Here is a 23,715-nt window from a genome sequence, read left to right as displayed (position 1 = left end):
TTGTCTTCGGATTTATTTATGATTGATAAAAATAAATTCAAAACGAAAATTGAATGAAATAATGCAATTACTTTCAGATTATAAGCATTAAACCAACAATAATGTTTTAATACAAACCTGCCCAAACTTATCTTCTTTGTGTTGTTATAGTCCACCAGTCACTTTCGATTTTTGTCTGGAAACTACTAACAGCTGGAAGTATATTATACACATGAAACGCCATAAGTATCAACATATTTATCCTTTTACTGATTATTAAGTCAAATCGCCATCTAGAACCTCTACATAGTTATAATAGTAATGGCTATTTTTCAACAGCACATTCAGACATTAAACTCATACTTGGCAAAATGTTTGCAAAATATTCCAAATATTACTTGCTTTTTATGTAAGTTTGTTTCATGATAACTCCCTCAGTTTCCAAGTTACTGTATTTTACGGTCCTGAATGTTTTTATAGGTACTGTACTGTATAGGCACTGTACTGTATAGGCACTGTACTGTATAGGTACTGTACTGTATAGGTACTGTACTGTATAGGCACTGTACTGTATAGGCACTGTACTGTATAGGTACTGTACTGTATAGGCACTGTACTGTATAGGCACTGTACTGTATAGGTACTGTACTGTATAGGTACTGTACTGTATAGATACTGTACTGTATAGGCACTGTACTGTATAGGCACCGTACTGTATAGGCACCGTACTGTATAGGTACTGTACTGTACTGTATAGGTACTGTACTGTATAGGTACTGTACTGTATAGGTACTGTACTGTATAGGTACTGTACTGTATAGGTACTGTACTGTATAGGTACTGTACTGTATAGGCACTGTACTGTATAGGCACCGTACTGTATAGGCACCGTACTGTATAGGCACCGTACTGTATAGGCACCGTACTGTATAGGCACCGTACTGTATAGGTACCGTACTGTATAGGTACCGTACTGTATAGGTACCGTACTGTATAGGTACCGTACTGTATAGGTACCGTACTGTATAGGTACCGTACTGTATAGGTACCGTACTGTACTATGCCGGTTGATTTTAGGAACAAGATGTAATGGTGACATCACAAAAGCTTATTGAAATCTTGAGTTGTATCTTTAATGTGGGTCAAAATATTAAAGAGCACTCCATCATGTCCTGCATTTTTCCAAGAATTTCGCTCAGTATCTGCGCACTTATTCTTTTCTGTCATAATTACATTTTCTTTTTTCTCCCACCTAAATCAAATTCACCTTTGTTGACCTTGTAACACTACTTCAAGCTGAAGTATCAGAAATAATGTTATTAATAACAATAAACTGAGTCATTGACCTTGACGACGTTGCAAAATATAATATTTGACAAGTATGTAATTAAAAAATGTATGTCATGATTAATTTCGACAGCTTAAGGGGTCTAGACTTTAATTGTCCAATTGCAATGCAATGACCGTTGTTTTAACTGCATGTTTGATGCAGCACTACTTTCAATTTCAGTGTACACAATATATATATATAACTTTTACATACTTGCAGTGTCCTTTAGTTGAAACTTATTGAATGTACCAACAAAGAAACCATATTAATAACATAAAACCTATTCACTTCTGAAAAAAATGAACACAAATAATTATTTTATTTTACTCCTGGATTGACAATGACCTTCTGGTTGACTTTGTGTTCTTTAAATTACAATTCAAGTTGTTACATTTTTTGTCCCCAAACCAATTTTTGCTCAACACATTTGCATATTCAACAACAAAACTATTTTTACACACGTTGTTTTGTACAAATACTTGAAAAGCCTTTATGAGGTGAACTAGTTGAACCACTTCTCAACTTGCCAATCACCTTTGTAATCATATAGATAAATTAATTGCGCTTAAAAATCTTCCATCTGGAAAATTAAGAAAGTAAAAATGCAATCTATAACTTTGCTATCTTTTTCCTATTTATTATTCTAAAACCGATTTAATTATTCATTTCTATCTAGTGTACAAATACTCGCGTTGAAACTGTAAAGCTTTTTCATACGCAATCAAATCGGTTCCTTCGACACATACTGCTGTTCGCACAGTCATTATCACCTCTTGTTGATCCCGGCTTACATCCACCTCACCAATAACTTGATAGAGACAATTTATCTTGGCTTGAAATGGTTCTATAAGTCTTGTATTGATCGTTAAACTGTGTCGTTTATCTCTACTGGATAGGACTCCTTTCTCCAACTTGATATCTCTTTCTATTAATCTAAAAAAATTAAAATGTGAAGTTAAATCAATTATGGTTGTAGATTCCCACATGATGTGTCTGTATGCAAATCAAGCTATAGGACACATGAGCTCAACTTTGATCTTACTGTTGATGTTACATTACAGCCATCAATTTGCAGACGATTCTCGGTACTGTATCTATTTCCGAAGTTTCATAGGAATATTTAGTAATACAACATCACATGTGTTATCACATGGTATTTAGAGTAACCTAACCCGTAACCCACCCTTACATGATACTTCCGAAATAGATAGTATGTGGAGATACAGCACTGGGAATCTGGTGCAATTTGCAAACATTTTAGGCTATGTACAACATAGGTTATTTAAGTATGGAAGCGTCTACGTGCCATCCACTCAGTACTACCACAGCGTAGAGTACTAAGCGTGTTGAATATTTAATAATGTCTAATGAACAATCAAAGCAATTGATACCCATATGACGACATGGTATGTCAATATAATATTTATATTTATGTCGACTTGTCAAGTTGTTACAACACAAATGAACAATTTTTTCCAGAAAGGGAACCATACTAGACTAGGCTATGTCTGGTCTGGGCCTAGACCTACTACTAGCTAGGCATGCAAGCTACTGTACTGCTGGCTTGCCAGTGTAGTACACACACATCACAGTGCCTAGGCCTACTAGGTAGGCCTTTATACTTTTTAGTACTAGCTAGGCCTAGGCCTAGGCCTACTACTACTAGCTTCTTGGCTAGCTAGGCCTACAAGACAAGACACCACTGGGGCTAAACCTAACCTTCCTATAACTTTTGCCGTTTTAGGAACTCTTTCATTGCAGATTTCTTTAACAGTTTTAATACAACCAGGCGGAGGTAAACTTGCAAAAGATGACATAGTTTTTCATAAAAATAATCAAATTTTACCGCGGCGGCTGCTGCTGCACTGATTTTTTTTCAATAATAAATTCCCCCCTCAACGTCAACATCATGTTAAGTCCCTGGATGAAAAGCAGTTGTTGATTCCCAGGGGCACTTTAATCCGATTGACAAATTGGGGGAATTCTCTTCCATTCAACACGTAATTACCGTACGTCGTCTGTACAACAAATATATGGGTTACCGGCTTAACATTGCATCTAGAGGACGTTATTTTACACGGTCGTATTATAAACTTAGAAAGATAAAGCGGTTGGGGTGAAAAGTATACATTTGATAGAGAAGTATTAATCATTGCTATAAAAAACACCTATTGATTCTAGATAATTCCAAAGTATGCAATATTCAAACCATTTCTCCCCTAGGAGGATTGCTGATAAAGAGTTAATGAGAGAGTTTTATTAACCAGTCTTGTTTTAAAAAATGCTTTAGCTTAAAGTTGTCAAACGATAATATATAAATATTTGTTTTATTAACAGTAAAGAATTCCTAATTAAAAAAACAACACATTTCAACATACTGTAATTTAGTAAACAATCAGTTTACAATAAGTTATGACGAGTAGGCCTTCGAGAATATAAAGCTGGTATAATGCAGACGGTATTCTAATAAGTAACGGTATGTATGCTATTGTGTAGACGAGCAGAATAAAAAACCGGTCCTTCTTGCATTGTACAGTTGATATCTCTTCATTTAACGAAACACCCATCTTTGTATACGACTCATTGCCCGTGATGGTGATGTGACGAAATGTATACTCGATAGTATATTATTCATTAATTTTATAGCTTCTCTGGCAGTTCTTATTCAACGTTAGGAAGAATACGGAATAATACGGAAACATCTAGCGGAATTTGTTCAGCCCATCCACGAGTGTCAAACCGCGTTACGCCCGGTTGCTTTTCGATTTCACAAATCGTATGCATTGCGCACTGGCAATTATAGTGACTCTTAACGCAAGATTGTCAACAACAGTTTCGAATTTTACCAAAAATACATAATGTTTGTCAAGATACTATTTGTGGGCTTAATTGTCGGAGTTGAATTTAGCAGCACTAGTCGAATAGGTAAGTTATCCTTATACTTGAAAAAGAAAAACAAACTTGAATTTTGCCTCTGGCGAGATCAAAATTTATTTGAAGTGAACGGTGCCGACGAGTCGTGTAAATGTGCACTGCGGGGCAAACCGTGTCTTTCACACCAATTTCAGATGATTTTCAGATGATTAGGCTGAACATTAATTTACGTAACATGTTTGTACCTGTAAATGTTTTTAGTTTATTTATTCGGTATTGAAAATGTGTTACGTACGATTCTAATTAACAAGGCTGACAATTCCAAGAAACCATAAAGTACACTTTTAGATATTTAAACATTTTTTTAAAAATATCATATGATAACAATATATCTAAAACAATATTAACATTTCATGTGAACTGAAATTGTTATACGGTAGAACACAGTCATGTAAGACTACTTCGGTACACAAGATGTCTTCCCATTCTACTCCTACAACACCCCTCCCCCGTCCCACCTCACCCTCTAATTGGAATGTTTCTTAGTAGCTGTAGTGCTAGATTACATATATTGCTACTTGTTCGTTTTAGCCTTACCCGATGGTTCTATTTCTATTTCAAAACTTTAAATATTACTGTATTTGATCACGTCTATTCTAGTCGCGTGAAAACGCGACTCTAGCTCACTACGTCGGTTGGTCAGTCGGTCGGTAAACACTAACTCAAATTTGCGCACGCGACTACAGCCATGTATTTGGCCTTATTTAAGTGAAAAGCATGACACATTGTTGCTTGCACTTCCCGCCTTGTGAAATACATATTTTACTCGCATGTCACTCGAATATAATATATTCGCGTGACATGCGGACGTGTGTTTCGATCACGCGAGACGATATTGATAAAGAACTAATTTTGACCAGATTTTTGTCAAATAAGGGCGTGTGGGACAGTGTGTTGAACGTTTGACTACTACTACTAAACTACTACTAATACTAATACTAACTGGATCCAACTCTTTCTACAATGAATGAAAACACTTTACTTCGGTTACCCCCCCCCCCCCCGCCCCAACAGGTGAAAAAATACGTACACAAACACAATTGCACTGCTGAATATACGCTATAGCTGCATAATGGGACTATGTTTCCATGCGTATGTTTGATATAAAAAAATGACCGATGTAATAATGAGAAACGCTTAACTTTGTGTTATAGCGCTATTATAACAACAAATTAATACGTGAAATTATTGGACTTCATTATTGAAAACATTAATTTTTAAGTGTACATTTATTTCAACATAAACAGATGGATAATTAAAAACAGGATGCAGAGTCACCATATATCATTGCCATTTGATTTCTAGTATTGATTATTCTATTAATTTGTTTCTTAATTTGAATGGCAAATGCTTGAGGCGCTGTGTGACAATAATCTTATGATACATAACGATGGTTAATAGTTAGAGATACGATAAGTATGAGCAACGTGTAAACGTGAATCAACCGAGGGAGAACAATCAATAAAATACAGACTAAAGTATTAATAAATAAATATACAGTAATAGCATAATGTGCTGGAATGTATAAAGTAAAAATGATGGTAGCGTATTGTGATCGCAAAATGCTGAAATATACTAACGTTATTATGTTGTCGTGATGATAATGATGTTATCCTGCAAGATTATGCAAAATGATCATGACATATGACATGCTGCAATAATTTAACACGATGATCTTGATGATCATGTTATAACATGCTAACATGATTACAGTACAATAGTATGTGATCGTGATGATTATGATGTCATGCTGCAATATATGCAAACATGAATTTATGTGATCGTGATTATCATGGTACATGAAATGCTGCAATAATTTAACACGATGATCTTAATGATCATGTTATCTTCTTCTTCTTCTTCATCTTTTATTTCGGAAAAAAACAACTCCATAGCTCAGATTAGTGTACATTCATCTAACAAGATTAATGTGATAATGATGATCACAATTATGATGATCACAATTATGATATGTTGTAATATACTGACACTGGACGATTATGTTATATAAAGCTTGGTTCCCACAAGCAAGGCAACAAAAAGACGTAACGCAACGCAAGTGAATTGACCAATCACAAACGAAGGCTTATTCGCTTGTGATTGCTAACTGTCTATAACTTCGCTTGTCATTTGTTAAAACGCTTGCGTTGCGTTTACGTCCTTGCGTTACGTTCTAGTGGGAACCAAGCTAAACAAACATTAAATTCAATCTTCTTCAAACCGAGAATGTTATTCAGAAACATTATTTCATGCTAGAACCAGTTCGTGGCTTATTGCATGATGTTTTGATTTGTATCATTGTGAAGTTTCATGTGTATCATGACTATCCATGTTGTCATTTATGTTGTATCAATTAGTTTAGATTATTCCCTTGTTCGACTATAGCGAATGTTATTTCATTCGTAACCTTATAGTTAGTAACATGAACCATCGAGAAATTTCATCATGCATGAGTTTTAATATACAATGGGTGTTTACATGATTGATTTAAGAAGGCCTGGCTCACAATTGGGATTATAGAATCCACTGGAAATGTTAACGTGTCAAAAATTGAAGTTATTTTAATCTTGACTTTAAAGCGTGTTTCCCACTAGCGACGCAACGTAACGCAATCTAGGCCTACGAAACGCAATCTAGGCCTACGCAACGCAATCTAGGCCTACGCAACGTAAGATAATGCCCTTCCAATAATGCCGCCTGCGTGAAATCAAACCTGCGATATCTTCTTAAAATTTAGGATATTAACCATCTTCAACAAAATGTTTTTCTTGATCATGGCTAAACTCGATCCTTCCATCGCACTTTGATTATTTATTTAGTTTCAATCTTAATTTTCATAATCACAAAACTCGGAGCGCAAATCAAATACGTATTCTTTTTTTAAACATAGCATTAAGTTCACTGGTCCTAAACTCTAAGATAGCGTACCAGTTCCTATAAAAAGTGCTTTGTCAAAGAAGAGTTTTTCTTTACAATGAAACGACACCTCTTATCCAGTTATGTGTAATCATCCTTTCACTTATTGTAGTTTTTATATTTAGCATTTTTCGGTACCCTGAAACTAAAAGACTTCATTACTGTTTTTGTCCTGTTTCCGGTTCCCGGTTCCCGTGTTGTTCTATTTTCTTTTTCAGTGTTTATGGGCTGCCTTATGCAAGCTTCGCTTTTTTTGGAATGTTTCTCCTTTTATTTTAATCATATTTACTGTAAATGTTTATTTACTATGAAATTATAAGAGAAATAAATGTTACTTTCATTGATTGATTGATTGATTGATTGCAGCACTGTTGCGTCGTCGGTTCCCACCACAATACAGCACTTTGCGTCAATACGTTGAAGTCCAGGACGAATCTTCTCTGTATACTGTACAATTTGTGTTGGTGGTCAAATAATGAAATTAAATTTGAGGGAGATTTGTATAGGCCTATTCCAAGTGATGTTTCATGGGACGAATTTGTTCGAGTGTGCGTTTTTTCAAAGCAGGGCGTTTATTTGAATAAATACGGTATAATAGTATTTGACACCACACTCACCACTCTTACGTTTGAATACGCCGCGCGCGCTCTGATAATTTCCGGCTTTCGGAGAACATTACTCGGAGAATATTACTTTTCTTTTGCTTATGTACCTTTAATATACTATCCGATTTATTTTAATGTGTATGACCATTGAACTTCATAATCATAATTGATAATGTAAAATAATATGTACAATGTAATATGCATAGTTAATGTAGCTAAGCTTCATGTTGTGGGCGCATTGACTGTGATGGCAATTTGTGTTAATTACAATCAAACGAGAAAATTCTGTACAAGTGGAACGAATAACATGATTTGGCATAATTAGGTAAAAATACTCCTCCTGGGCATTATTCATTATCCTTGGGGATTTTCTGGTGTCGATTACAGACGGATAATTATATTATACTTATACACTATTTTTTCTTTATACTTATACAATTTTGGGCTTTTAAGTGAATTATATACTAAGTTATTTTGTTTATACGTATACCGTGTGTGCATTTATAATACACACATTGTAATACATGTACGTCAATTTTTGGGTACCTATAATTTATAATTGTCGAGGTCTATCATCGAATCCTATTGGATATATGTGTATTGTGATATTTCATGTTTAAAAGCTGATCCTGTCTTAGTACATGAATATCACACACATGTAGTTGTAGAAAAAAAACCGTATTTTTAGTTTGTTTATTAACAATCATTTATATTAATTTTATTTCATAATTAATACAACTCGCTCCAAATTTCTGTTCAATTCAATGCATTACATTTTTCTTCTTCATATTTTTATATCTCTCGCTTGGGAATAGTTTTATTCATATCAATTTTTCGTCGTTGTAATTTCAACATTACATTACCATATAAACGACGAGATTGAGGAGCTTACGGGTATTTATTTTGATATTTCTTTACAGCCTGGCTTATTCAATTTAGACACCAAATGAAAAGGCAGTAAAACTTGAAATATTGACATTGCTATTTTTCAGATTTAATGTCACATGATTGACAGAGTAAATTGAAAATTTCAGAATAAACGATATCAGGTGATATCAAAGAATGTCGGTAACATTAAATACAAATAATAACTGTCGCCACGATTGGTTTAAGAATGCCGGGTCAAAATTGCAATCAGTGTAATATTATAGCACTGAAACATTAACGTTTTAGTTCTGTGTCTAGGCCTATACGTCAAGGAGGAGGGGGAATCAGATTTTTTTAACCAACCAAGGACCGAGACTATGTTATTTATTAGGCCTACTAAAGGCTGATTAACAAGGCAATTATTTAAATATAGCTAATTTAATATTACTCAATAATATGCACGAATATTTCATGTCTCATGTCAAATATTCATTATGCAATAATTCTGATTTATTTAAGTTTAGACACTAATCTTTAAAAATGATCCAAGGCCGCATTAGACAACGAAGTCTAATAACATCAACAGCGGTAACGGTAAGCGGAAAACCGCGTAGCTTGTCCAACATGGAATCTGTATCTATCCGCGTTATTTCTCAATGTTCATCATAAGGAATAACTTAGATTCTATATTTGGCATTACTGTTACCGCTCGTCTGTGTAAATTGGCCTTTAGTGGTCCTCATTAGAGTCATTTATAACAGCTGCTTTCTGTATTCAGAGGATCTTCTCTCTCATGCTAAGTTCTCCAGTTAAGTTGAAGAAGGCCGTTATGTGTAGGATTAACAATATGTTTTGTAAATCAATTTCCCACGGCAATAAGGTTCCAGCATCCGTTAAAACCGAAATGTTTACTCCAATGGACCTACTTTTATTAACCTTAGCGACAAGGTACCACTGTCGTCTAATGTATGATAATCAATAAGCAATACGGATCGATATAACAGAAATTAAACATCTTAAATCAACACAATTGAATGTGTGTATTCAGTGATCAATATTTAATCAATATAAATCAATATTTGAGTACATCCTTGAACCATAAGAATGATAGGTTACGAAATGTACGTAAACTGGCGATCGTATAGGACGAGATATCTGATATAGCACGATTCTCTGAAATGGAACACCATCTTAACAAGCTAATGTTCTTGCGGCACGTCATTGCAAAATGTAACCTTAAGGGTAGACCTTTTAACCCTTGTCGTATCCAAATGCTATAATTTAAATAGTTTTAAAAAATCATCCTTTATTTCAAATATAAAAAAAAACAAGTTGTAACAAACATGCCTTCAGGTATCTCGGATTTTCCGCGAAACGTATATTTTATAGCATCATTGAACTGCCGTATAAAAATCCCTTCCAGGTTGTTGCGTCGGCGGCGCGATGCTTGAATTTTCCTGATGATTTATGTTCAAAGAACCATACGTGTACATTGTTTACTCATTACTCACCCTAACTTAAGATTGGTTCTCACTAGAAACGCAATTCGAATTCGAATAATCCTTTGCTTGTGATTTGTCAAACCAATTACAGTACGTTGCACTACGTTTTTGCGTTGCGTTTCTAGTGTGAACCAAGCTTTAGGTAAATTTTCCGAGTCTGAAGTTCCCCGTGCGTGACCACTCTCTCTCTCTCTCAAGCGAACCCATATCTAGTTCATGTGATTTTATACTCTGCATTTTATTCATTTTATCATTAAATATAAATGACAGTTTTTATCCAGTTTGGTTGTACAGTTTCTTTGTTCTTTGGACTCTGCGACATCAAATAGTATGATACGTCTTATTTATTCTACTGCCTCTGATTTATTCCTGAATGACGCCTGCAATTAGGTAGTAGAGATTATGGTTTTGATAATGTAAATTAATAGACATGAATACGAAAGAAAATGTTAAATTGATTTAATTTTGTCTGCTCAAAAAATGAATACTGTCAAGGTAAGGTCATCAGTCGACCTCGTTTCTAATTTGAAAGAACCAGCTAAGTATAATTGTATCTAAAAAAAAATAGGCTAGTTGATTTTGGTGTTTTGTACTGACTATGTTTTTGGTGAGTAGGTGGTGGGTGGTCGGTGGTGTTGTTCAACAGCATTAGTTGTTGTGGCCTACTACAGTGCAACATGTGGTTAAATTATTATTATATTAAACTATATATAAATATGAAATGATTTTAATAGTATTAGAGGTATTAGATGAATCTAGGCCCGTGCCACCTGGCCTTTTGCCACGCGACCTTTCCCTGAATTATGTGTGTATAGACATAAATGATGAAATAAAATGAGAACGTACAAACCCACAATAGAGAAAATATTGTCAAAATAGAAACAAAGTAGAGCGCGTGCTAAATAAGTAACCATTATAAATAAACATATGATGCATGGGCGCCATGTTGTTTTTCTTCAATCACTGGAAATGTGCAGACTTCAAAATTACTGCAACAGATTAATGATACAGTCCAATCTATAGCGTCTCTATTTATATATCGGTCGAAAAAATAAATTGAAAATAACTGGTGCACCTGGTTGATTCTATAGGTTTTGGTCAGTACACTAGTACAATAATAACTGATTAAGAAAATTCGCTCCATCGTTTAAAAGAATATCATAGACCCATTGTGTGTGAAGCGAGAAGTTATATTCAATTTTATTTAACACTTATCCGGTCGATTTCACTCCTATCTTTAAAGCAACGTGTGAATACGTATACATATATTTATTCATTACTTTGCATGATGTTGCCAAAATTCCAATAATTAAAATCTCGAGTAATCGGTATCTTCACAAGGGACGAAATATGAAATTTTCCGCCCTCTGTCGGTCTATCTGTAACTTTTTCTTTTAAGGATATTTGGTTACCGTATAATTGTAGAATCCTAACAAGATTTTAACTCTTTAACATAATAAAAAAAAAACAAATCTCGGCGTCACCAGTGCAAGTTAGTAGAGTACACGTACTCATTTTGGCCTTCCTACTTCAACTGAATTGTTGATCTGTCGTCACCTAAAGACAATACTGTGTATTTCATAAAATTTAATTTCTCAATTCTCGTTTTTGGACAGGGGCGGACTTTAAAAAAAAAAATTTCTCCTATATACTAATGATCCATCTTTTGACTATGTTCCATCGCCGTTTTTTGTATTCTAATTTATTGATCGTAATTAGATTTTCTAATTTAACTGTGATGTTTTGACCAATTTTCGTCGAATTGTATTGTGAATCAACTGCATTTCTTTTTAACCTATTTGCAATTCATTTTTATTCGTTAAGCAACCTCACGAACACGTCACCGAATATCAGTTCCGTTTTTAATACAGCCCTTAGGCGTGTACTATATATTGTACAAACATTGCTGTTGCTTGGAGCAATGTTAATAAAACAAATTATGTAATGCTATTTTGTGTCATAAATTGTTTTGTTTTAGGGTATTTGATATCAGATATCGTTTGCCATTTAATGGCAAAATGTTCGTGCATGCTACACACAAACAACTGTTTCCTTTCTTTAGGTTTACCAAAGTATTTTCACTCAAAATATATACATGCGAGTAACCTGTATGCTATGATAAAGTACATTTATAACGTTACTAGGAATTTTAAATCGAAACAAAATTAAGATTTTATAATTTTTGTTACTGATTTATCAAGTAAAGCAAATGCGTTTCATTGTTTGCAAACAAGGATCACAATTATGGTATTTGTCAGTTCCCTTTCGCCGTCTTAGATAATTTCTGATGCAAAACAAGATACCATACATTATGGATCAAAATTGTTAATGACGACACGTTTAGGCTCGCATTGTGATGTGTCATTTAAAACATTTCGATTTCAGTGGGAATACATACTAAAAAAAATCACAAAGTCACATGACTAGACTTGTTAATGTTCTTTCAGTGGATTGAATTTACAATTTGCTTACATGGGAAACAAATTAATAGTTACACAGAGGCGCCTGGTTCTAACGATAGAAATAACTAACAACACATTCTAAGTCAGATGTGATAAGGTCCTTCACTTTCAAAGGTGAAGAAGTGGAGGAGGGCACCTCCTGTGTTGTGTATTGTAAAATCAATCCGTTTAGACAATTGCATTCGTGATGACTTGCATGTATCATGAAGTGCAGTCCGTCACGTTGCAAGGGGCTTACTGTAGGTGGGTGTTATGTATGGAAAGCACGAAGTAAAACAAAAAAATATGATTTCCGGATTTAGAAGAGAAATTCAGAAACAGAAATTCATACGCAGATAATGTATACATCGCCGCTGTCACTTCCATTTATCATGTGGTTAAAACTCTTTTGAGCAGTAGTTTTGAGGACAGTGCATTTTAGTATAAAAAGAATAGGATTTCACGATAGATAACAGGGGATAACAGAAGAAATATTTGTTGTTTGCTCTTAGTCATTAGTGTTGGGGTTTCCTTGCTGCGTACCGACCGTCGACGAGACCGTTTTAGAAAGGTCCGGTTGAACGTGAGATTCGTTTTGCTGGGCAGTCGGTGTTAAATATTTCGTCACTGTATATTATTAGGATTTGGCCTAACAGCTTATATTTTCATAATTTTCTTAAATTTTATATAGAAATAGTGTGGTTAGAGTATTTTGCTTTTAAATTTCAATCATCATTAATTTGTGGTTTGAGTTTGTTGAACAAATTAGAAATAAAAAACAAAAGTTAGATGTACTTGAATCCTTTTATTTTTATTATTTTTCTTTAAAAAAATCTAACGATCACTCTCTTTATCGTGGCGATAGAGATGGCGGTTGCAAGATCAGAAATAATTGTTTATGTTTTAATTTATTTTTTAAAATGGCGTTGATTGATTGCAAACTTAATTGCCATTATGATTATGATTGATTATATTTTGGAAATCTTCTGAAGAACTTCTGTTCCGTAATTATGTTTTACCATGACTGTTTCTAAAATCCACTATATTATTCTTTCCACCACAGTAGTTAATCTTCCGTTCATCATCTATTTCGAAAATTATTCGTTTATCTATGAAACACGTAACCTTCACTACGCAATTCATTAATTATACATTTTCGCCTCCGGGGAACGCATACTGTTGACTTAAATAAAAAATTTACTATATATACAGTCACTATTATTCTTGGTAATTCATTATATTCCTTTTTAAAAATAAAAATTCGCCAAAAAAAATAATGTTCTATCTGACAAAGTCTAAAAACAATTGCTGCGTATATCATTTCTAAGATTGTATACTTATTTATAAATCAAATTCTCGGTTGACTTTAATGTTATTGATTGAATAAATTCCATTAGCGCCTTTCATTGTATAATATATTAGATGTTGAAAAAAAACCTTTTCATGGCCATTTTAAGATGAAGCATTTCATTGGGTGAATTCCTTTAGTTGTTCGTGTCATATCAGTTTTTTAACTCGAGCGTCTTGTCGGAGGTGCCGCGTGTCGTACAACTGATACTGCTTGGTTCCCACGCTAGGACGTTACGTAAGGACGTAAAAGCAATGCAAGCTGGTTAACCAATGACAAGCGATACTGTGACAAATCCATCGCTTGTGATTCGTCAAATCATTTACTTTGCATTCCGTCCTCGTCTAGTGAAAACCCGGCATTAGCAAAATTCACATTTTTTTAGCTTTTTTAACTTATTCACTAAACCTTTAGAATTGATACAGCTTTTTTAACTTTTATACATTTACATACAATTATTATATCACTTATTTATCACTTTGGACGACAGTCGATGGTAAATTATTCAAATTAATCTGCGCATGTGCCAAACATCGTTCTGTTCATTATCGACTGTATTTCGTCCGTCTTTCGCCAAACTGTCCCGAAAGCTTGCCATTGATTCGGTATGGCCTACATACCCTCCCAATCGTTCATCAAATTTCTGTTTTTAGTAGACGCACTTAAAAAAAAAAATGTAAAAAAACAGCAACAAGTGGTGTCAACCGCGTCGCTATACCGTCTGTTTTTTTTACTTAACATCACCTGTTGTACTTTTTATTTTCATAAAATATGTAAATAAAAGATACAACATGTGATGTTAAGTAAAAAAACAGACGGTATGGTAACGCAGTTGACACCACTTTTTGATGTTAATTTTTTTAACAGAAATTCTGTATATAAAAGTACAACATGGGATTAAGTTAAGTAAAAAAACCGACGGTATGGCGACGCAGTTTACACCACATTTGGCTGTTATTTTATCAATTCTGTAAATAGAAAATACTACATATGTGATGTTAAGTCAACATACTGATGTATAAGGGACATTTTTTTTACAGAAATTCCGTAAAATAGAAAACTATAAAGTCACTCCGAGAGTGCATACCTCCGCCTACTGTAAAATTGTGTGTGTGTCTTAATGCTGTTTGTGATTTAGGCTAATTTCACTACAAGCATGTACAGTATATGAGAGTTTGGTGTAATGGTTATGTAACAAGCCTTTCAATTAACAATAGCTTCAGTTGACTGACAATAGAACAGCAACGCGAAAATCAAACGAGTAGCCTAAATTTGAAAAGAAATGGGTTTTTAAACTACTCGCATCAAAAAACGTTCACATTAAATCAAATTTTAAAATTACAAATCACAAATTATAACTCTTGCCTCTTGTACAAAAATAAACCAGAATTGGGACCATGGTCCCAAATGGTCCCAAAATTTAATGGAATGGTCCTTGACCACATATCTATCTGTATATTTATTTCGGTAAAGATCTTGTAATTACTTTTTGAGTAATCCTGCTAACAAACAAACAAACAAACAAACAAACTTGGCGGAGGTAAACAACAATAGCAATACAATGTGATGTTCGTATACAAGCAAATAAACAGTGACCCGGCATACTGTAAAATAACAGCTACAGTTTGAAAAAAAAAAACAGGAAATAGTCTGTAATCATTTATTTTGTAAACAATTACTTTAGTACAACACAAATCATGGAGGAAATAATATAAATAATAAGTTATTATTTAATTATCTTTTCCAATTTTTTTCTAAATTTGTAAATTATACCATAATGCCATCAATTTACCTATCTGGTACTGCATAGTGGGGAACTATTATAATCTTTGCTAAACAACACAACTTGTAAAACAATAAAAAAATAAATCAGGGTATCTCTAAAGGTGTGTTTCTTTTATAACTCAATATTTTACCTTATTTTGGCAGCCACCTACAACTATGATTAAACAAATGAATTTACTGTTTAAACTAAACCATGTATTATATATAGTTTAAATTTTATTCTTTTGATTTAAAAAACAAATATCCCAAATGTATGGCATCTGGGAATTGCTCTCAAAATATGGTTTGATAACAGTTTATTTGAATTATTATTAGAATATTTTATTGTATTTTGAATCAAATTAAATCAAATTAAATCAAAGAGGTTACCAGAGATGACTATCAATACCCCACAGATACAATTAACAAATTCAAATAATTTCCAGAAATAAAACAAAAATAACTGTTTTAATAGTTTCTTCGTGGGTGTTTAACAAACTTGGCATATATTTATTCTCTTAAGACATCAATAATTAAAATAAGTATTAATTTCTTTAATTTACAATTATAATAACAACCACAGAAATTTACTGTTTTTGCAGCGCATTTTAATTTTCAGTATCACACGATGACTGAGCGCGTATAAAAACGGTATCAACTTTATATCAGTACTTGAACGCGCGCTTAGAACAAATTGTGTGATTCGTTGTAGTGTCACTAGCGATGATAATATTGATAAATTTAACAAAATATTTCAACATAATTATTTTCACTTTAAGTTAGTCATTTTACCACTGGCTATACTTAACTTAATAACTTATAAGATACAGTATATTAATAAAAAAAAAGTCATTGATATAGCTACTGTAGGCCTAGTCTAGCACGAGTTTTGTTTTATGTATTGAATTATATAAGACGGTCGATGTCTTCCGAAACGAAAAAACAATTGATATTCTCGGCTTTTTTTTTATATAATATAGGTTACAAGATTGTTTATTAAAAATTAATTGAAATTGTAATTTCATGTTATAGTCTTGTTTCAATTCATAAATATTAACACGTTTTATTTTAACACAGTGTGAGAAAAACATGAAATTATTGTTATCCTACTGTAGTATAAAAATATTTATGAATTCGAAGGTGATTTCATCAGTTGAAATGTTGACTGTTCACTCCGCGTGACGTCATCATCATTCCTAAATCATCGTCTAATGCCAGGCTGGGTAGCTAGGCCATTCACAAGGGGAGCGCTCCAATACTGGACGGGGAATCAACAGTTGTAAGACTCGCTGGTTGATTTTCGAAACCAACAACCTTGCTTGGTACGTATGCAAAAGTTGTGTACAAAACGCTGAACGTACGTCAGTGCCGTTCATCGTTCAATAGTGCCGGTCTTCGTTCATGAGGCAAATAACCGCAGGTTTCATTAACCAATCAAATGGCAAGATACATTCAGGCGTGTTATAATATAATCATTTTGTTGACGTGGTATTCACAACAAGTTCTTTCTTGCTCTGTTTCCCATCTTTCAATATCACATTGAATTACCTTTCTTAAAATATTCTATTGTGTAACCACATTCAATAAATATTCTACATCATGTTAATTTTATCTTTTTATACAAGTTTGTTATTATTCAATGTATATCATTATGTTAATGCCATCTCCTCTGAATATTTTACCTTAAGAAAATAGTAATTGGATATTGTTTATGAATACAAATGTTGGAAATACACTTGGTCGTTATAAAATTTAATTTAAGCCTGCATATCGTACTTTACGTACCGAGATTAGTAAGAATCATAAAATCTACGAAAGCCTATTTGTGCCATAATATTAATTGTCGATAATTACTATGTCACAATTTCGACATAAGTCGAACTTCCGGTATAATCCTATTCATTTCGGCCGAAAGAAATTCTCAATATGTATGACTTGCTTCAAATTCAAAGAGGGTCTTTCTTCAAAGAATAGGATCATCAGATGGTTAGTTTAAGTTATCTATAGATAGACCTAGTCTACTATATCGAAATAGCAAAGTTTAAAAAAGAACATACTATGTCAAAATTTTGATTTATGCTCAAGTACAGTAGCAAGGAAGTAGCATGGAAATCCAACTCATGTATGATTGGCAAGGAAAGATCTATACTGTCGTGTTTGAAAGATGGAGTTCATTGCCCTCTGAATGGGACGTAATGATGTTGGTCTCTTGCACAGCAATGCATACACTATAGGAAAAACTCGGTACAATAATTATTACGTCAGCTTGTAGATGCTCTTTGGTTGCAGTTAGCTCGTAAAAAGCTTAATCAAAATGATCTCACTTTTGTTGTATTATTACATATACATCATTCAATTTTGTAAATATGTATTTCATGTTACTCATAATTTATTCGATTGCGTAATTGAAAACATGTATAGGACTAATATCAAATGTACACAAACAGCTGTACTTCTTGTGTATATTTCCATAGTGTTTAATTATTTATAACATTTTAGTCTAAACCCATTTTCGTTAGCTGTTAATTTGAAACCAGTAAGACTATAGATTACAAACTAATTGACAAATGAACGTGAGTCTTCACTTGGGTATTAGCGCGTCGCGCCGTATAGTTACGCTCAGGCCGCAACTCCTGTAATTACAATCCAATTTCGTTTCCTAATAGTCAATATCATTATTCATTTATCTGTCTTTGCGGATGTATTATTCCAATTCAATTCCCATAAGTCAACATAGTAGTCATATTTCTATTTCTTCGGCTTTTTATTCAGCTATTTTAATCGTAATAACATTAGGTGAATCAGTGTTGGCTTTCTTTACAATCTTCTGCACTCGTTCAGAGATGAGAAGACATTTAAACTGTATTCTGTATAATTCAAATGTTAAACACGTGATTCTGTAAATCTATAAATAGCTCGAGTAATTATACGGAAAACGTCAAGAAGCATAAACAAGTTGTTTTTATTTACACACCGTGCATAATTTTCCGATTGTTTATACGACGTCGCGGTGCCAACGATTTTACAAACAGTAGTGAAACACACTGCGCATGCCTACACAACATTCTGTGTTGTGATAGCTTCCACATAATCGTAGAAGCTATCGTACTGTAACATGCCGATTAGTTTGTAAGCATGCGCATATGTTTGATACGCTCTATTGATTCCTATTAGTTTGTGTAGACAGCGTCATGCAATGGAACATTTCCTAATATCGATCTACAGTACATGCTAATGCTGGATGCTACACAATATTATTATCAGTGATTTACTGTTTACAGGTCTTGATAATCTATGGAATTATGGTATATTACCCTGAATTAACCAACGTATCATAACAGACTCAATAATGACCTTGATTTGTCGGCATAACCTATGATATATTATGTAATGATACATTGAGATAAAGAATTGTAACAAAACATGTATATGTTATTATATTCTACTTGATTTTAATTTCATTTCATATTTCAATTATAGATTTATTAGATATTATTAGTATTATTAATAATCAATTATAAAACCATACTACCTTTAAAAGGGTCTACGTTTACCTACCTTTCCTATAGTCATCTCTGTCACCTTTCTCCGTTATATTATTCAAATTACCTATAATTCCAAACCCTTTCCTTCAAATGCTAATTTTTCTTGTGTATATATACCTTGGTGTAATTTGGCCTAGCTTTACCTGGCATCAACTTGCGTACGAGATTGAATTACGTGAAATTTAAGATTGTTAAATTTGCCTCATGATTGATTTACGTTAGTAGGGCTACACTTTTTAAACAATGTTCACACCCTCCAAACAGTCAATATGAATCGCCAATATGATAGGAAACTCGTACTTTCTAACTCAAGTTTCATGGCTTACCGTACCTTTACTATTGTCTGATTAATCCTGCAACTGTGACAGGATCGGTAAATATGTCAGCCACAAAACCTATTCTCATGTTTATTTATGCTCTCTCACTCCTTTCCATCCTTTCGTCCTATGTTGTTGTTATGTTGTTTTAAGATTTTCCACATTCTCAGTATTAATTGTATTACATATTGGTCCATAATAATAATACAATAATAATAATGTATTTGTAAAGAAATGTACAATTGAATGTAAATGTAACGCCATTATTAAATAATGTAATGATGTAAAGTGTTTTCCATCCATAAATAATTTACGGATAGTAAGAATAATTAATCAATAATTATCAATTTAGCAGTATTATTATTCTTACACTATATTACATGTATGTATTTCTGTTTATTTATTTACAAAAAAATCATATTTAGGTTAATTTACAATTTCGATAATAACTGGTAGTTTATGAATAGAAAGATACATTAATCATTAATTATCAATTTGATATTATTATTATTATTCTTACACAAAATATTACATTATTAGGTTATTTATTTACCAAACATTATATTTAGGTTAATTTACAATTTCGATGGTTGAATACAAATCAACAAAGAAGAGAATTTGATTGCTATACATTTTACATCGTGTTTATGTAGTACTAGTTTAAGTAGTTTATAAACCGAGATATCATGCCTTCAGTTATTGCGTAACGTGAGTTCATTAATGCTTGCATGGTAATCTTATCTTATCTAATTGATGTTAACTAGCTGTGCTTCGACTTATGAATTAGAAGCTTTCAGATAGACCTACGTGAATTTGTTATTTTGTCATCCAATTTATTCAGTAACGCTTAAAGGTGCTGTAAATTTCTAGATGAACTGCTTGTTATTATTACAAATTTAAATTCGTTGCTTTCAATTCTAATCAATTTCCAAGATGTTGTATGACTCTAAACAAACCCACTTTTAAACCGTAATAAGACTTCGTTTAAAGATGACAGAGTTCACATGATGTATGTGAAATGGTGAGTTAGTATGCAAATTCATTTGGTACTGATTGTAGAAGTTCTTGCTATTTCTCAAGAAATGTATAGTTTTACTCATTTGGATTTTATCATTTGAATTTTTACATTTATAGGCATACAGCACCATTTCAAAGTGTTCCTTCTGTAGGCTACCACCACCAAACAGTGTTCATAATTCTGTCCATAACGATGTAGGCTGATACGAACCATACACCGGGCTCTTCCAAAATTTGGGTTCGTCCATGGCCAGATGTTTCCAATTCTTAATATTTAGCCTTTAAATCTCGTTCCTTCAACATGAGGCCACTTTCATAGAAAATATTAACCAAGGAAGCCACATTTCATGAGATCTGAAATGGAGAGAGTCTCTTACACAACAAAAGGCCATAAAAAAAGTCATAGTCTCTCAATTCTCTTGTTCAAAATGTAAGAATCGTCTTATAAATTAATCTTTAGCCATGGAAACTTTCTTTTAACTTACTAGGCAACTTTTATAGTTGCCTAGTAAGGAAACCAAGATTTATAGGATCCAAAAAGGCGAGAGTCTCTTGGAGAAGGACATAACAAAGTTATAATCTCTAAATTCTCTTATTGTTTCAATGTTTAGCCTAGACACTCGTCACATTCCTTTAACTTACCAGGCAACTTTCAGTGAAATCAAGGCAGTCCTGGGACCCTGAAGGGAGAAAGTCTCCTGCAGGAAGCCATAAAAATATTGCAATATCTAGTTAAATTCATACACTTATCGATATAGTGTTCTTTTGCAAGATAATAAAAACATAAATATTTCTTTGTCATTCTTGCTATCAGTTTTATTTCTCAGAATATACTATTTTTTTTTAAACCGGCTTTACTTTCAAATATTAATCATATTTTTCCTGTCAATTGTAATTGTCAAGAGGCTTACATGCCATTCACTTTTGCTCTTAGATTTCTAATATTGTCTTCTGTGAGCTAAAACAGAAGATGACATCTTAAATCCGCTGAATAATTTATCCGTATGTATGGCAATTTATCAATATGATATTGCTGAATTTCCGCATCAATTAAAGATTAGCTAAGAATGATGTATTCATCCCCGATTACGATAAGTCTACAACATTTAAAAAAAAGTAGAAAGTCTTTTTTTTTAAATTATTTTTCCTGTTCAGCTGCTGATTTTCCTTTAGCCTACATTTTTGTTTACATTTTTAGTGTAGAAATTGATGTCGACTTTTTTCGTTTGTTTATTTTAATGTGTTATGATTTTAACACTCATGCTTTCTGCCCTTAGTAATGTAATGTTTAATATATCCAATTTGGTTAATAGAAGAATAAAATAATCTTTTTTCACTAGATGAATTTGTTCGCCCGAATACGTTTCGCTGAGAAAAAAAATAGAATAAGTGAATAGCTATACTATTTTCATGTTTCTTTCTGCTGAGCTTTTTGATTTTTAAATGAGTTCTCATGAACGCGTCATAGCCCATTTCCTGAGCTCTGATTGGTTGCGCGATTTTCGCTTCTGAAAAAGTAGAAACAATTCGAACTACCAATTTGGCTGAAGTGAAAAGCTCTTAATGAACTAGAATTCATCGTATAAGCTGACGCTTTCGATTCGCGCGTCAAAATGGCCTACTGGAAAATATGCTTTAGTTACGATACGTCATGTTGTAGTAAAATTATTATATTATAGTCATATATGATTATGTCACATATATGACTGAACCCTTAAGACTACTGTAGGTCTAATACCTGTGTAGTATTATCAAGAATATTGCGCGTAATCGTGATGGAACTGTCAATTAATTCTAAAGTAATTATATTTATGTAGAATGATAATTATTTTGAATTACTCTACATAACATACATTGTTACAGGTTACCGTATTTTCCATTATTATAAGCCGGATGTTACACTATTTTGATCCCAAAGAGATTGAGATCGCTAAATAATGCTAAATGTATCTAGTTCAGATGGTACAAAAGACTATCAAAAGGAATCAGGTATACTTGCATATACTAATAAGACGTATTGCTGAATTTGAAATCCGTTTGCATGTATTCGCAGAAACCCATACCTGCAGGTGCAAAATTGTAATTTGACGAGTTATTCTCCAATACTATATGAATTAAATTAGACCTACACTTGTTAAAATGTTATACTATACACGGGATATAACTATACAATGATAGTATTAATTTAGAAAGAGGAGGAGATGAAATTGTTAATGACAATGTTGATGAGACTGAATCACTTTGAAAGTAATTATGATAGAGAAGACCGATAAAGATAATGAATAAGATAGTGAAAATGATAAAAATGAAAAGATTAGGAAGAATATGATAACGATATTGTAATGATGATTCCGATGATTTTGATGATGCCGATTATTTCTAAGATAATGATTATGATGATGATTACAATGTAGTGAGCTGTAGATTGATGGTTACAAAGTTTGCCTTCCAATCCAGGGGTCCATGGTTCAACCCAGTGCTAGGGTTGCAACTCATGACTCTTTAAACTCGGACCACTCTCTAAGCCTGGTGATGAGATTTATTATTTAAACAATTATATAATTTAGAAAAAACTTGAATCATTGAACACAAGTTAAACAAAAAGTTAATACGTAAACATTCTACAAAAACAATTTGTTTAAAAATAAGTTTATAAGCGCAATAGGTATATCTGCTTATAAAACAATTTACCAATAGTATACAAAATAATGAATGATAATAGCATACACAGTATTCCTAGTCGCAGTTAATGGTTATTATTAAAACAAAGTAGAGGCGCTTAGACACCTTTAATATTCTGTACAGTAGATTACGTTTACAAAATATTCAGAAAAGTTTCATCATGCTCAATTTGATAGTAGACCTTGGGGAATCCCGTAATACAGCGAGTACCTAGGGTTTCGATACAAGATCGTTTTTTTATCTTCTTCAGTTATTTAATGATATTGTATTTCAGTCGCACACGAAACAGAATATTCAAAATCAAATAGCAGTCACGATGGATAGAAGATTATAACGTGCCAACAATAATTTATATTAAAAAATTCAGATAAATTCAAATAAATTCAAATTGCAAGGAATTTAGAGATATTGTAGTGTAAATTACAAATTACAGTATTACTGGTCATATGTGGATTTGATGGGAAGTTC

The 23,715-nt window shown here is 32.9% G+C and overlaps 2 protein-coding genes across 4 annotated transcripts in view; one reads left to right on the top strand and one right to left on the bottom strand.

Annotated features, from left to right (window-relative positions):
- Positions 1-221: 221 nt before the first annotated feature.
- LOC140056094 (CST complex subunit TEN1-like) lies at positions 222-3,174 on the bottom strand. Of its 3 annotated transcripts, none has more exons than XM_072101343.1 (3): positions 3,029-3,174; positions 2,056-2,242; positions 222-1,889 (listed from the first exon to the last, which is right to left on the bottom strand). In XM_072101343.1, the coding sequence occupies exons 1-3, from the start codon at positions 3,124-3,126 to the stop codon at positions 1,875-1,877; spliced, it is 300 nt and encodes a 99-aa protein (XP_071957444.1). In that variant the 5' UTR covers positions 3,127-3,174; the 3' UTR covers positions 222-1,874. The 3 variants fall into 3 exon arrangements, with proteins under 3 accessions (XP_071957444.1, XP_071957445.1, XP_071957443.1); XM_072101344.1 differs by having other exon boundaries at positions 2,080-2,242; XM_072101342.1 differs by having other exon boundaries at positions 222-2,242.
- Positions 3,175-3,802: 628 nt separating this feature from the next.
- Positions 3,803-23,715, top strand: part of LOC140056735 (uncharacterized) — a 43,186-nt gene continuing 23,273 nt past the window's right edge. Inside the window, exon 1 of the mRNA XM_072102210.1 lies at positions 3,803-4,234. Coding sequence (XP_071958311.1) covers positions 4,168-4,234 — 67 coding nt within the window. The 5' untranslated portion in view covers positions 3,803-4,167. The remainder of the gene's footprint in view (positions 4,235-23,715) is intronic.

This window comes from Antedon mediterranea, chromosome 8, assembly GCF_964355755.1.
Source record: "Antedon mediterranea chromosome 8, ecAntMedi1.1, whole genome shotgun sequence".
Taxonomy (NCBI): Eukaryota; Metazoa; Echinodermata; class Crinoidea; order Comatulida; family Antedonidae; genus Antedon; species Antedon mediterranea.
The sequence above is the reverse complement of the archived record's forward strand: the minus strand, read 5'-3'. Positions and strand labels throughout refer to the sequence as shown.